Below are 14,120 nucleotides of genomic sequence, written 5' to 3'. Positions count from 1 at the left end.
GCATAAGCATTATCGTTATCACTACATCTCTAACATTGTACCTCCCATGGCTCCATTTTTAAATAAAGAAATGTATAAAGATCAGGCATAGGTGTATGACAATTGAATGAATTCGTGACAATATGATGCATGGCCTGACTTGGCACAACAATAATTAAAGTACGTTGAACTTGTAGACTTTTAAAGCAACAGGAATGCAGAACACACATTACAGAGGCTGTTCACCTTGAACACTCAGTAGGTCTCCAAGGTGAACAGCTTCTAGTCAACGGAACAATGTAGGTAAGGAAGTCAGCAAAATAGGTAGGATCCCGGCATTAAAATTGAAGTCCAAACAGAACTTGAAACAGACACGGGCAGAAGTCAGGGAAAAGAAAATGTACTATTTAATGTGAATTGTCTATGACATGATACTAGTAGTTAATTTCCACTGGACTGCACTGTCACTTCTCTATAACTGTGTTTACTACAAATTCTACTGCAAGACTATTTTGTTATTGTTATTAGTACTTTATAGTGGCCAACACTGAAGGTCTGACAGCAATATGTGTTGCAGCTAGCCTTTGGATTACCTAAGCTAACAGGAACTAATGATTACTTAACCTAGCTAACAATAAAGTGAAACAGAAAAGGGCCAAAGGAAAAAAAAATCCTACCACAGGATTCGAACTGCCACCCAATACGCCACACCCAGTTTCCCCTCTCCAGGAGGGATGGATTTAAATAGTAGTAACTTAGGCTTACCACACTGGGTCCAGCAGAACCTTCTGCTAGTACATCTAGTCCAGTTGATAGACGAGACTCATATAAACATCCTTCATCACATGTCCGTTCCAAGCAAGTGAGAAGAGAGCCACCTGGCGCACAATAGCTCGCGGGGTGCCCCTCCCCACTGACTTCCTCGCAAGTTGAAGTTGCTTCCACACGACTAAACGGAGCTAGATTTCTTCCCAACCTTGCAGGAGGAAACAAACCTCCTTGACAATCACCAATACCAGTCAAACTAGATATCAAAAGCAGCATTGCGCTAATTCCGATGGCATCCATTCGAAGTGCGCGCTGAGAACAAGCCCTTTTTATGAGTTTTCCTTTCTCTGTCTGCTGCGTTTTCATCTCACATGTTATTTAAGCATGTTCGTCTGATGTTTGCTTCGAATAACTATTTTAGGCAGGATGGCGGCTCAGCAACGTCAACATGGATTTTCTGATGGCTATCCGCCCAACTACAAAATATTTTTCCTTCGAGAAATTAGAATTTTGGTTGCACTTCTGATCAAAAGGATTGTGGCATTTAGTTTATAAGATGGAGAGTCAATACAATCTGCGTAGTCCAGGTGATTATAATTATCTTTTTGCTAGTCGCTTTGATATCTTACATAATCTTTGGACTTCTATTATTATTATTGTAAAGTCAAGTTTTAAATAAATAGTATCTCGAGTATACGTTTTGTGTCTTATCTGTATATTTGTAATATGTGTACTTGTTCCAACTATACTCTTGTCTCCATTGTGGATAGTTCCTGTTTATGTAAGCAACATTGCCAATGTGTTTCAACTGCACGTGATCCAAAGGTATTTTGAATTTTTAGGCAATCAAAATCATTTCATCTACTTAATGGTTAATTGAGATACATGTGACAGTTCATTAACAGATTACATAGTGTCACCCTTTTTGGTCATTACATGGATGATCTGTCTAGGCCTGTCACCTAGGGTCATTTTTTTGTCTTCATAGTAAGTGACTTCATTGTACCAAGAGTTGATATAATAAACTGAGGAGTTGTCGAAGTGTAGTTATGATGTAACAACTTATGACACAATGTGAGAGCTCGAGTTAGGTTGGTTGCTAGTGACTATTATGACTCTGATTGTACCATAAAATTTCTTACTTGAGTTTACCAGTTTAACCTTTGTAGGTGACCACTAAAACAGATTGATAAACACTGCTTTGCCTCGTGCTGTATTAGTCTCTTGCCCACACCCTCGTGCTATTTTCCCATATTGCACAAACATGGCAATGCTTTAACTGTCTTTGTTCGGAGTATTCATTTTGTAGTTCCAACTGTGTTGGTCAGACAATCGGTAAGTGTCTATATATATAGTACAAGTTTGGTCATAAAACAAACAGATAGCATTGTTTTGGCTACGCACGTGAGCATTGGTTTGGCTACACACGTGATCAACAGTGCTGTATTTTCTGTACGCAGTGCTGTATGGTAATAGCAGCAGCACTCTTATTTGTTTAATCTTCACCCACGCAAGTGCTTTAAATACAAAACTGTTGTACAGTATTGTGGACTAGTATCATTTTCCTAGTTACTTGGTGATACAGTGCAGGTGCCAAGCTGATCACCTAAGTAAATAGCTTCGTGCTAAATTTAAAACTGCCTAGTTTAGACTTGGTGCATTTACCAAAGTTATTGCACTGCAGGCACTATCTGAGATTGTTTACATGAGAGAATTACTTCATGGGTATTCCCTGATCAATGTTTGTGGTGTGTCATCAAATTAGAGATCTGATGCAATTAATGGACACTGTACATAGAATTGTTGGTGGCTAATGTTTTCATTGGGATGGAATCCACAACTAAAAAAACAGGGGTGTATCTTTCAACTTATGGTGAAAGTGTATCCTGCTGCTTAGTGCATGTTATTTAACTCATACTCAAACCACCTTTCTTCCAAGTATGGTGTATGTGGTTACTGCACTTCTGTACAAGTCAGTGGTAAAGCTGTGATGCAATAGCAACCACACTTAATAGTTTGTTGGTCAGGTTTCTACTCAGTCTTAAGTTTATTGTAGTTATAGTGTTAGTAATCAGCTAGCCCACTGGTGATATTTCAACCAACTGCAGATTGTTAAAAATCTTGCCGTGGTTGAAAAGCCCCTGCATAGTTTCTACTAAAGACCACCCTGACTAGCCTGACTCATGGAGTTGAGGAGTCCACGTCAATACTATCTCCACTGTGCTCATAACAACACCTGTAGCTTTATTTGCCAGCAGATTTGTTTAAAGTGTTGTGCAGTTGCTTGGTTATTCCTTAAAATAGGCCAGCTTTATCTGAGTACCTATCACTCAACATGCACTGTACATAGTTAAGTGTGACTCTACTGTACATATGCTATCCGTACATGTAAACTGTATGCTAACTACAACATTTTCTCCGATTATTGGCACTTTTGATTGGTATATTTACTGACAGTTGTCACCCACCATATAGGCAGCAGACAGATTTCTAATAGACATTCTTAGTCCTCGGATGTATATTTGGTAACTTTTTTAAAATAAATCAGAGTTAGATAAAATGACCATGCAGCATATCTAATGGTGCATGTGCTCTAAACTTTTGAACACCTTAGAAATACCATTGTCTAGTAGCTGTCCTAGCTGTGTATGTCTGAATCATTTACTGTGTAATATTATACTGTTGGGACTGTGTCCTGATCATTTTATTGAGGTATCCAGGATGTTCTTCATGAACTCCCACTATACCAAGAGTTCATAAAATTGTATCATAGATCTGCAGTGCTACTGTTCGTGTACCAAGAGAACACATTACATGTTTAATCATTTCCTTAGTATACATGATACTGCATGTACTGGGAGACATGAACTTTCCTGAATGCTTGCACCCTTGTGTTTACATAGTGAAATAGTTTTAATAAAGTGGGTAGGCGTCTTATAGAAACCCACTTTAAACTTTTGAACCTTATTACCACTTATGTAATAAAAGTAAGTACTGCCTAGTTCCATTGTCTAGCTGTAAAGAGACTAATGCGTGAGGCTAAAGAGTTACAAGCAGCCACATCATTGTATTATGCACAACCATTGGAAGACAATTTGTTTGAGTGGCATTTCACGGTTCAAGGACCAAAGGATACAGCGTTTCAGGGGGGCCGATATCATGGAAGGATTCTACTCCCTCCTGATTACCCTATGAAGCCACCAAGCATCATTATGTTGACAGTGAGTTAAGTTCTCTTAATGAAACATAGTAATTAATATCATCTCCTGCAAGTGATGTATATGTATATGCTGGGAGGTTGTATCGAGTGGGTGTGTGTTCATTTTGTGCTGCTCTAAATTTATTTTAAGAGTGGATTTGATATGACTTAATGTTCAGTATATGGCCATATATGGTGTGGGGAGAAATGTTTATTTATGTAATACATGTGGTATGTACGTATACAATGCTGTGATAATTTATGTATATATGGTTTATGTATTAATACCACACCTGTTTCACTGCCCATACAAAAGTCTCAATAGTAGCAGTGAAATTTATCCCGTATTTCACTGGTAGCAGTGAAAAAGTTGTAATTGCAATTTCATTGGCTAGAATTTATGTTAACAATTAGTGTTGACACGTGTTTAGTACATAGTGACAAATTGCGTATATAGCAACGCTAATTCACAGCATGCGTATATGCAGCGAGTATGGTATTAACTGGGAATAGCATGGGTAGCAGTGAAATTTGGGATAAATACCACTCTTGTTGTATTGGAAATGGTAAATTTCACTCGGCTTCGCCTCGTGAAATTTATCCCCATTTCCAATACAACACTCGTGATATTTATCCCAAATTTCACTGCTACCCATGCTATTACTAGTACATATGGTTTTCATGTATCGTATATTTCGTGTTAGTTGCAAGCAGTGCATATTTGTTACACATATCCATGCACACTACAGATACCTACCACCCACACATAGCCGTGTTCTTGAACTTTTGATTGTCAATCATTTGGTTTTCACTACAGACACTTGGAGCCTACATAGAGGCTATTTTGGTTTTGCTTCGACCTTTCATCTGTACTGTGGTGTTGTCTGTCACATAATTCTTTTAAACAGAGTGACCACAAACATCATACAGAAGTTGTTGCCATCTGAGTACTCTTGACCTTGTTGCTAGCCCTGTAGATACCTCTTCACATTAATGCACGCATGCACATATATTATTACACATAACAACATGCATTCACTTACTTTTATATGCTCAATTTGCCAACGTAGTTTAAATGAATAGATTGGATGGTTGTACTTACGTTAGATCAGTAGGAGTTAATATTTATTGAAGTAGGTTATATGCGTGGAGCTCTCATAGTTATAATGATGGCTGACAAGAGTTACTTTTCTACATAGCGACTGCACAGGTATATATAGAACTACGTATACTGATCAGTCAGTGTATGTCAATTAAAGGTTTACATTTTGCACATCCAGGTGTAAGATTTTGGCATCATTCATGTACTGTTAATTAATGGATGATCCAGCAAGTTAGTGGCAAATATCATAGTATAGTCCAATGATGGTCATTATATACCATAGTCTACAAATTATTGAATCCCTGACATCTATCAGTTTACTTAAATGGATTATTTCACCATCAATTCTTGGCACTAAGAATTCCATTCAGTTCCATTCATGCTGAAAAGTAGAGTGCCATATTCACATACATGGGGATCTTAGTAGAATGAAGCCACAAGGAGCCAAGGTATATGTAAAACTGGCTTCTGTATATCAGTGTCTGGGTTTCTGTCCGGTATTTGGGGAACTACATAAGATACTGTAGATAAAGAATTTCTTACAAGTAATTTTATTTTACGGCTCATACTAATATAACTTTATACATGATATGACTGTTGCATTAAGTGTGTTTTAATCATGACTTGTTATTTTAATTTTAAATAATAATAATTACTGATGTTAAGGTGAATTCCTTTTAGGCATATGATGATGGCTTATGATTGATGCATGAGTTTGTTCTGTTCAATGCCTCCAATAGAGACATTCATGATATTAATTTTTAAGCCCTTTTGTGTCCATTGGCATGTCCAGTAGTTACACAGTCCGAAATTCATTGAGGCCCCATGAATACCCATCTTTGCTAAAAGTGGCTTCTGTAGTAGTTCAGTGCTCTTCCAAGTATATCAATGAATCAGTGTGTCCCCAGCATGGTGTAGTCAAGCGAAAAATTAGTGCTAGTGTGTGTTGCTGTATACAGCTAATCTCCTTGTGTACAGCTAACAATATTAAATTGATACCGATTATAAGGTTCCTTTAATGTATAATCAGTGTGCACCTATTTTGGTATGACTGTTTAGATTGTATTGCATTCGAGTGTAGCCATGCAGTTTAAAAAAAAAAATTTTTTTTTAGTACAGTGCGTACAACAACAAGTTGTGCTACTGTAGTTGCTTACTTTAAACTTTCTCATGTGCTCCAGTATTGCTTGAACCTGTACATAAAGCACAAGCTAAGGCTATATAAATATAAATTTGCTGTAAAAAATTGGTTATGAAAATTTAGATTCAAAACAACAAGTGTTCAGCCATCCTCAATGAGAATAATGAAAAAAGTTTGTGAGTTAAGCTTCACTTTCCCACAACTCAACTAGCTAGCAATGCTTGGATAGTGAGAAATATCATACATGGTGTTGTGAAATATTCAGTACCATGAATACTTGTTAGACGACAGATGTACAGTATTGCTCAGCTCTAACCTATAGAACACCTGTGCTGTATAATCAGGTGCTACATGCACGCAAGAAAGTCTTTCCTGTAGTACCCAACAGTAGAGCTACCTTACAGTCTGTAAGACACGGATGATTAAAATTAGCAAATGCTAATGCACACCACACATGCACGCACACACGCTCACCTACACACATGCTCGCTTACACACATGCTCGCTTACACACATGTACACACACACACATGTACACACACACACATGTACACACACACACACACACACATGTACACACACACACACACATGTACACACACACACACACATGTACACACACACACACACACACACACACACACACACACACACACACACACACACACACACACACACACACACACACACACACACACACACACACACACACACACACACACACACACACACACACACACACAAAAAAAAAACATCTAACGGATGCACTTCTGCTGTAGATGTATTTAGTTTTTTTCTTGTTTTTTGATGCTAACAGTATTCTACACATTTTTGGAAAGACAACAGTAAAGGTGAATCATTATGTTGCAGTTGTCTGCATGGAAAGTAGAGGACCCACTAGAACTCCAGATTGCAAGTCCACTGCACAACATCTAAGCGCAAGATGTTATCTCCTGAAAGATTTGCAAACTGTCTGCAGAGGCACTGTGTTGGTGTTGGTATGCCACGCATCCTGAGTTTGGTACATTCAACCATGTGATTGGTGTTGCTAATACCCCAGGGGTCACTGCCATGGAGGTGGTGACTGACATAATGTTAGAATGGTCAGCCTCATCCTGAACACGTACACATACACACAACTGTTCTACGCACAAAAAATTATAGCAGTTTCTTTGCCATGCAATAACCAAACCATCAAATTTAATTTCCTGTGAAATTTCATATTACAAGACATTGTAGAAAACAATAGTAGTTCAAGGAAACAACACTAATGACCGTGCTGTTTTTGCTGCTTCGTCTTGCATACTTGCTATTCAACTAACACTCTGAAATATGGACACCTTGATAATGAGGACACCTGTTCATAATTTCAGCACCTTAAATGTATAGCCATTGTACACATCTGAAATCCAAGATATGTGTATGTAAAGAAGCTAATCATATAAGTAGACGGGCTGTAATCACTGCATAGAGACATAACATGGCTTTCAGGTGTGCAGCTTTCAGGTTACAAAGTGGATGGTGAACACCAAATACAGTAGGGGGGATTATTTCGTGATATACATGTGACACTACACATCATCCCACATGATCCTGTACTATAAAGTGTCACAGACATTTTGTCTGATTACTGCTTGGTCATAATAAGATCATTAGCACATGATGTTTGTGCAGTGTAATAATTTTAACAGGTATTCCCATCATGGGATACAGTAGTCAGACACAGTAGTTCTATCTTCCTCCTGTAGGATACTGTAAATGTGAATAGCATACGTGCAACTACCAAGTTGGTCTACGTATAGTATATAATATAGTGTACACTGAACTAGTAGTCTTCTTGTAGTATACAGTAATACAATGCTACTACACACTATACTCCCATGATGTACCTTCACATACATGTAATATGTAGGACACTTACACAAAACATGTTGTTATCCACATGAAAGGAACAAAGTTAATTGTGTTTCAATTTGTTTCAGATAGCTGCATTTGGGATTTAGTGTTTTATGCTTTTTTTTATCATGTAGCCTAATGGACGATTTGAAGTGAATAAGAAGATTTGTTTGAGCATGTCAGCTTATCATCCTGAACTATGGCAGCCCTCATGGAGTAGTGAGTGTTTGATTTGTGTGTGTACTGTGCATGTGAGTGTGTGTATGTGCATGTACTGTACGTGTGTTTTCTTGAACAAGATGTTGCTCTGGATGGTCCACTAAGCTGTACGAACTAATGGGAACCTGGTATATGCATTGTACAACTTCCTGCAGGCTACTGATCCTGCCCCAAGAGCTCTAGACTCCTGCAACTTTGATTGTATGTGCACAGATCACAACGTTCTCTGAGCTGTGTGCTGTTGCAAGTCTAAGTTTTCTTTTGTGGGTATATGTGTGTCCCGCATATGTGACCAGCTGTATTCTTTTTGAGAATGCACGTACGTTAGATTTTCTTCTGTACAGCTGGATGGTCTTGTTAATACACACTGTACGTCATGTGCAATTTCGTCTTAGGCACTTTTCTATGTAATAGTCTTCCATACAAATATGGGATGGTAGGCTACTCTCTGTGTTGGCTGAGCTAGCAGTGTGTTATGTGTGTGTGTGCTTCAGCATTTCTCAGCCTTCCTGAAGCACCTTTGTTTAACTGCTCTAGTATTCAGTATTGACCACCTCAACACTATTAACCAGTCTGTTTCAATTACAGCCACCCACACAAATTAACCCAAGCATTTCTCTCAAGTGCATTCATACTGTACCTTTCTTACCAGTATTACCGTATATGGAGATATACTAGACTGGTTTTTGTTATCAATTTAATGCATAGCTTGCAAGTTTGATGTGGAATAGTTTTTACAACGAAAATTCATGAATAAGCTTGCTAAAGGATGGAAGAGGTTAAATAATATTTTATAGTTACAAGATACTGTATGTTGTATGGAAAGTACAGTACAATTACAGTACTGTACGTTGTATGGAAAGTAAAGATTGGGTGAGTACAGCACAAGCAAAGCTAAAGTGATGTCACCTTGCTTTAAATTTTGTGCATCTCTCCATGAGTACAGTATTTTCTGTGCAACTGGTTCTGGTCATCTTCTTCAGAGCGTACATGTTGAATACTCATGATCAAATTTCTTCCTGCTATCAGATTATTACTCATGTAAACGTATAATCTATTTCTAGTTGTAGAATAAATAGCTAGGATTAGTTCCTCTAGATCTTATACAAATTACTGTGCTAGTTTTGTTCAGCAGGGTTACTAACATTGTTTTGCAAAATGCCTACATTGATGAGAGTTATTTAGAAGTACCGCATTTACTTGGCTAAACACTGTGGTGTTTATTACTTAGTTCAGCATTCAGACTTGACCACTACTTGATGCCCAAAAACATTGTTTAAGCCCAAATAATTATTTTCAAATATAGACTGTGACACTAGTCAACTGTGGCTACTATTGAAGGTGCGGTGAAACCAAATAGATAAGTTAAGTTGAATCTGCAAACTTTACAATAGCCCCATTTGTCTTCAATAGTCCCCTTTCCAATTGTGCCTCGAGAGCAGCTGATTCTAGGAACATATTTGTTATTATATGTATGCAGTGTGCTGTCTATATATTATGTCAGGGGCTTCCCTAAGGGCGGTAGAGTGGTGCAGCACTGCTCTACTTTACTCAAAATTCTTTTGATGTGGTAAAAGCAACGTGTATAATTAACAAATTAACTTTGATGTTGGTAACAAATTGACAGTTTCACCACTCTACTTTATTTTGCTGTGCGCACTGTGAAGCACTTATTTACTTTACCGTTTGGGGAAAGTTCTATATGTGGTATTAAGAAAAAGTAAATTACCAACAGTACTAAATTTAGCAGTAGTAGATATATATATATATATATATATATATATATATATATATATATATATATCTACACCAGGTAAAATTAATTTTTGGTAAGCATGTTTTATGACAATGAGTAAAAAGATGACTAATAGCCTAGCAGACTTGTGGTTAACTTGTCAACTTAAATATCAGTTAACACATCAGTTTCTATAGGAACCCTCACTGAGGTTTCATATCTGAGTTTCTTGAGAAGAGAATCAAATTATCTTGGACATATTGAAAGTGTTCTATTTAATATAAGCTAAGAGGTTGTTGTTGCATTCTTCTTCCACCTGTTTCCATTCCATTGAGATGCCCAATGAATTGGCACACCTTTTAAGGTTCTTTAGCTGGTATATGGACATCCATTTTTGTGTGTATGACTATGTGATTGTGTATATCACTTTTTGAGATTTCAGTCTAATAGTTTTGTTGGCCATTCCACACAGACAACACAAATGTGGCAGTTTAAATAAGAAAAACATCCTGACTAACAGACCATACATAGTGTTTGGACTGCTATCAATTCTTTTTTTGGACAAGCTTTATAAATATAACTATTAATTCAATGCAAGCTGCATACAGTGTGCCACTTTGTAATGAACACTGACCCATTTTTGCTGCTATACTGAGGTTTAATCTTTGAAGCCAGACCTGTTGCACCAAAGTGCTTCTTATTATAGAGATCATTTTCCAATGTGTCCTTAACAGAGTGACTTTTTAAAGTGCTAGGTTCACTGTAAATAAATATACTGTACGCAATGCAAGGACAAACTCTATTTGTTGAACCTCCAGGTTCTATTCTGTTGTATTTATAGCTAGCTTAATATAACCGCAAAGAATGTATTCAACATTTCTGTAATAATGCTATGTACATTATTTGCATACTGGTAGCTGACCACAGAATGCTACACATTTTTTACCAAGCACTTAAAATTTTTTACTTATAGCAGGTGTAGCCATAGTAAGTGATTGAACCAGGCTAGATGTAAGGTAAGCCAATTATTGCTTTATACAATCAACAGGCTAGATGTAAGGTACCAGTTCATTAGCACATCTGTGTCTTTATAAGATATTCAGTGGTGATAATTCAGCAGCTTGGGTGATAATATAGTGCTTATTGGTGTTCTGACAATTCCCAGTATCACCTCTGGGGACTTCCTGTTTCGCACACTTATCACTGACATGTGCATTGCAATTAGCACCAATTTTACCATTACTGGCACTGTGGCACACTCTAGCAGTACGCTGCATATTACTTAACACTTGGGTTTTGTCTACCATTATATCATACTGATTAAATGCGCAATGTGTGGATTTGCGTTGCTGGGAAAAAGCTGGTCTCATTATGAAAATTCTTTTTAAGGATACTTGGACAATTGTGCTAGTCTGTATAGCACCTCTGTGTATAGCTAAAGCACACACACACCCATGTTTTCTAGCCATAATCTGACAAAGCCCTTGGGACACTCAAACTATGAAAGACATAACACATTATATCTCTTTTCACTTGTACATATAGTTTTGCTGTATTTTTTGATTTAATTAACTGCTGTACTTACAGTTAGAACTGCCTTGCTTGCAATAATTGGGTTCATGCCGAGCGAAGGAGGTGGAGCAATTGGATCATTGGATTATACACCAGAAGAAAGAAAGTTACTAGCTAAAAGGTCAGCGTTTTTGAAGGTGCACCTTAATGAGAACAGTGGTTACAAGCAGGCATCACACCACTGCCTTGTTTGGTTATCTTGTTGTTAAGGTGGTAACCACAAGTTATTATTAAAAGCAACTTTCACACCTCTGCACAAACCTTGACATTCACTCCCACACCATGTAATTGTGGTTGCTGCAGTGTGATCTCTTTATTATGTATGGTAATTATGGATGTTTTAAATTCTTTTTGTATGTGTATTTTACACCTGTGTGCCAAGTCTCTCGGATATGTACACATGGGTCCTGGGATTTTGGCAATAAAAGCCACAGCAGGTTGGAGTTTTGTAAACTGATCACAAGAGTAGAAAATTCTTTTAGGTAGAAACTAATAACGGAGACTGGTTGCTCTGTCAGTAGAAGCCTTTAGAGAGTTGTGTGAAATTTGATTTCTAGTTGCCTCCCATTAAGGTCCATGATCTAATCTAAATTATAATCTTGTCTAGGGATATATGCTTTAATTACATTAAATGTATAAAGTTTTTATTGAGACATTTAAAATGATCATTATAAATTATATAGGTCACTTGAATGGGTGTGCTCAACTTGTGGAGCAGTAGTGAAGGATATACTTGTTGAAGGTTTGTATTATGTTATCCTAAAACAATATGCTTATACCCAACCTTCCCCCTTCACAGATACAGACGATGAACAAAGCAAAAAAATGACCAGTGAGGCAGCGGATGTAGCTTTGCAAATGTCCTTTAAAGTGAGAAAGTTGCTGGTATTTATTGCATTGGTGGTGTTTCGGACTGTTTAACAGCTGTCACCTTGTGTTTAGTACTACTCACTTCAGTTTGGTTTACTGCCATAAAAGGCAGAAATAATACTGTCCAAGATTCAACAACGTGATGTCTTTGTCTAAGCCCATGTTATCTTTGTGCCTAGATCACAATCATTAAAAAGTTTTGCGGTTTGAAACTTTTGTTTTTCTACAAAATAACATGTACTTACCTCATGTATATTTGAATAGCATATATTGCTCAGAGTGCATATAGGCGTGTGTGGGTAGGTTTAGATTTGTTACAACTTTGTAGACAAAACAAGCCAGACAGGCAAAGCTTTAATAATCTTATAATATCTACACCCAGATGTCTACTATTACATCTAGTTAATTCTGTGTGCATGCTGTGTTTACAACATTTGTTTCTTATGATCACCAAGTTTAATAATTGTGATTAGCATTTATTGTGTCTTCCTCATTTCACTGGTTTCCCCATATGTTTGAAGGTAGCTATGATCGCTTGGCTCAATTAAGTCAAGAATGCACAAACAGATTACTCGATTCAGCTGATAGCTATGTGAATGTTATCTTAGCCTGGTGAACCCAGTACGAAATTATCTAATTTAGCATTGTGAAGTAACGATGTTATAGCTACATCTGGGATTGGTTTTATAATATCGTCAGGATTTTTGCCACAGCAGTGTAGGCTTGGCTTGAAGTAAACAGCTAATGTCTAATTGTTATATAAATGTTGGAGCTCCTTTTCAGCAACACTCTAATTGTTAGCCCTCTAGGGCTTCCTTTAGCATGTATGTATACACACTTGTCAACAAATGTCTGATAGTATGTTCTTGTAAGGGGTAAAGGTACTACAGTTGGTCTTCTATTCACAGCACTGTAATTTCATGAATCAATTCATCTGATGACAAATTCGTGCTTTCATTTCACGAAAGCATTCATAATCTCTCCTTACTTAGAATTTACCAAAGAATGCATGATTATTATTTCCACGAATGTTATATTTTTCTAGTAAGTCGTGCAGTGTTGTTATAATATACAGGATAATATATGTAAAAAGCAAGTACTGTGTATTTATGCTAAATGTTTTAATATGCAGTCAGAGGAAGAAACAAAGAAATCACTGGAAGAACTGAAGCAAAAGGTGTCAGAAATGGAGGGACCAAAGGAAGAGACTACAGACACAGTTAAAGAAAAAGATGACGAAGACAAAGTAGTGGATTTAGATAGGCAACAGAGTGAAACAAGAAGCAGTAGTGAAGGGCTGAGAAAAAGGAATGTCAAAGAAACAAGCCAGCAAGACAAGCCATCACCACAGTCAAGAACTACCGAAACATCCAACAGACAAAATTCTGATGGAAATAATATCACATCCCTACTGGTTCTCTGGGCATTAATCTTTGTTGTAGTCATGCTGGCCCTGAGAAGGTTACTTTACATGTGAAAGTGAAATCACATTACCAATTTCCTATCTATCAAGTCATTGAGATAGAACTGGTTGCATTTTAGATCATTTCACAATCACCTTTGAATGAAGAAATGCATTATATCATGTATAAAACTAACTTGATGTAATAGCACCAGCAAGACCATATAAAGAGACAGT

At 37.2% G+C, this 14,120-nt stretch overlaps 1 protein-coding gene across 2 annotated transcripts; it reads left to right on the top strand.

Annotated features, from left to right (window-relative positions):
• The first annotated feature begins 1,244 nt into the window (after positions 1-1,244).
• Positions 1,245-14,079, top strand: LOC136259075 (ubiquitin-conjugating enzyme E2 J1-like). Of its 2 annotated transcripts, none has more exons than XM_066052494.1 (7): positions 1,245-1,334; positions 3,763-3,968; positions 8,220-8,304; positions 11,627-11,732; positions 12,295-12,353; positions 12,411-12,481; positions 13,614-14,079. In XM_066052494.1, the coding sequence occupies exons 1-7, from the start codon at positions 1,304-1,306 to the stop codon at positions 13,956-13,958; spliced, it is 903 nt and encodes a 300-aa protein (XP_065908566.1). In that variant the 5' UTR covers positions 1,245-1,303; the 3' UTR covers positions 13,959-14,079. The 2 variants fall into 2 exon arrangements, with proteins under 2 accessions (XP_065908566.1, XP_065908567.1); XM_066052495.1 differs by having other exon boundaries at positions 1,252-1,334; positions 3,750-3,968.
• The last annotated feature ends 41 nt before the right edge of the window (positions 14,080-14,120 follow it).

Source organism: Dysidea avara, chromosome 6 (genome assembly GCF_963678975.1).
Source record: "Dysidea avara chromosome 6, odDysAvar1.4, whole genome shotgun sequence".
NCBI classification, from domain to species: Eukaryota; Metazoa; Porifera; class Demospongiae; order Dictyoceratida; family Dysideidae; genus Dysidea; species Dysidea avara.
Note: the sequence above shows the minus strand (reverse complement) of the source record. Positions and strands in the feature narration are given on the sequence as shown.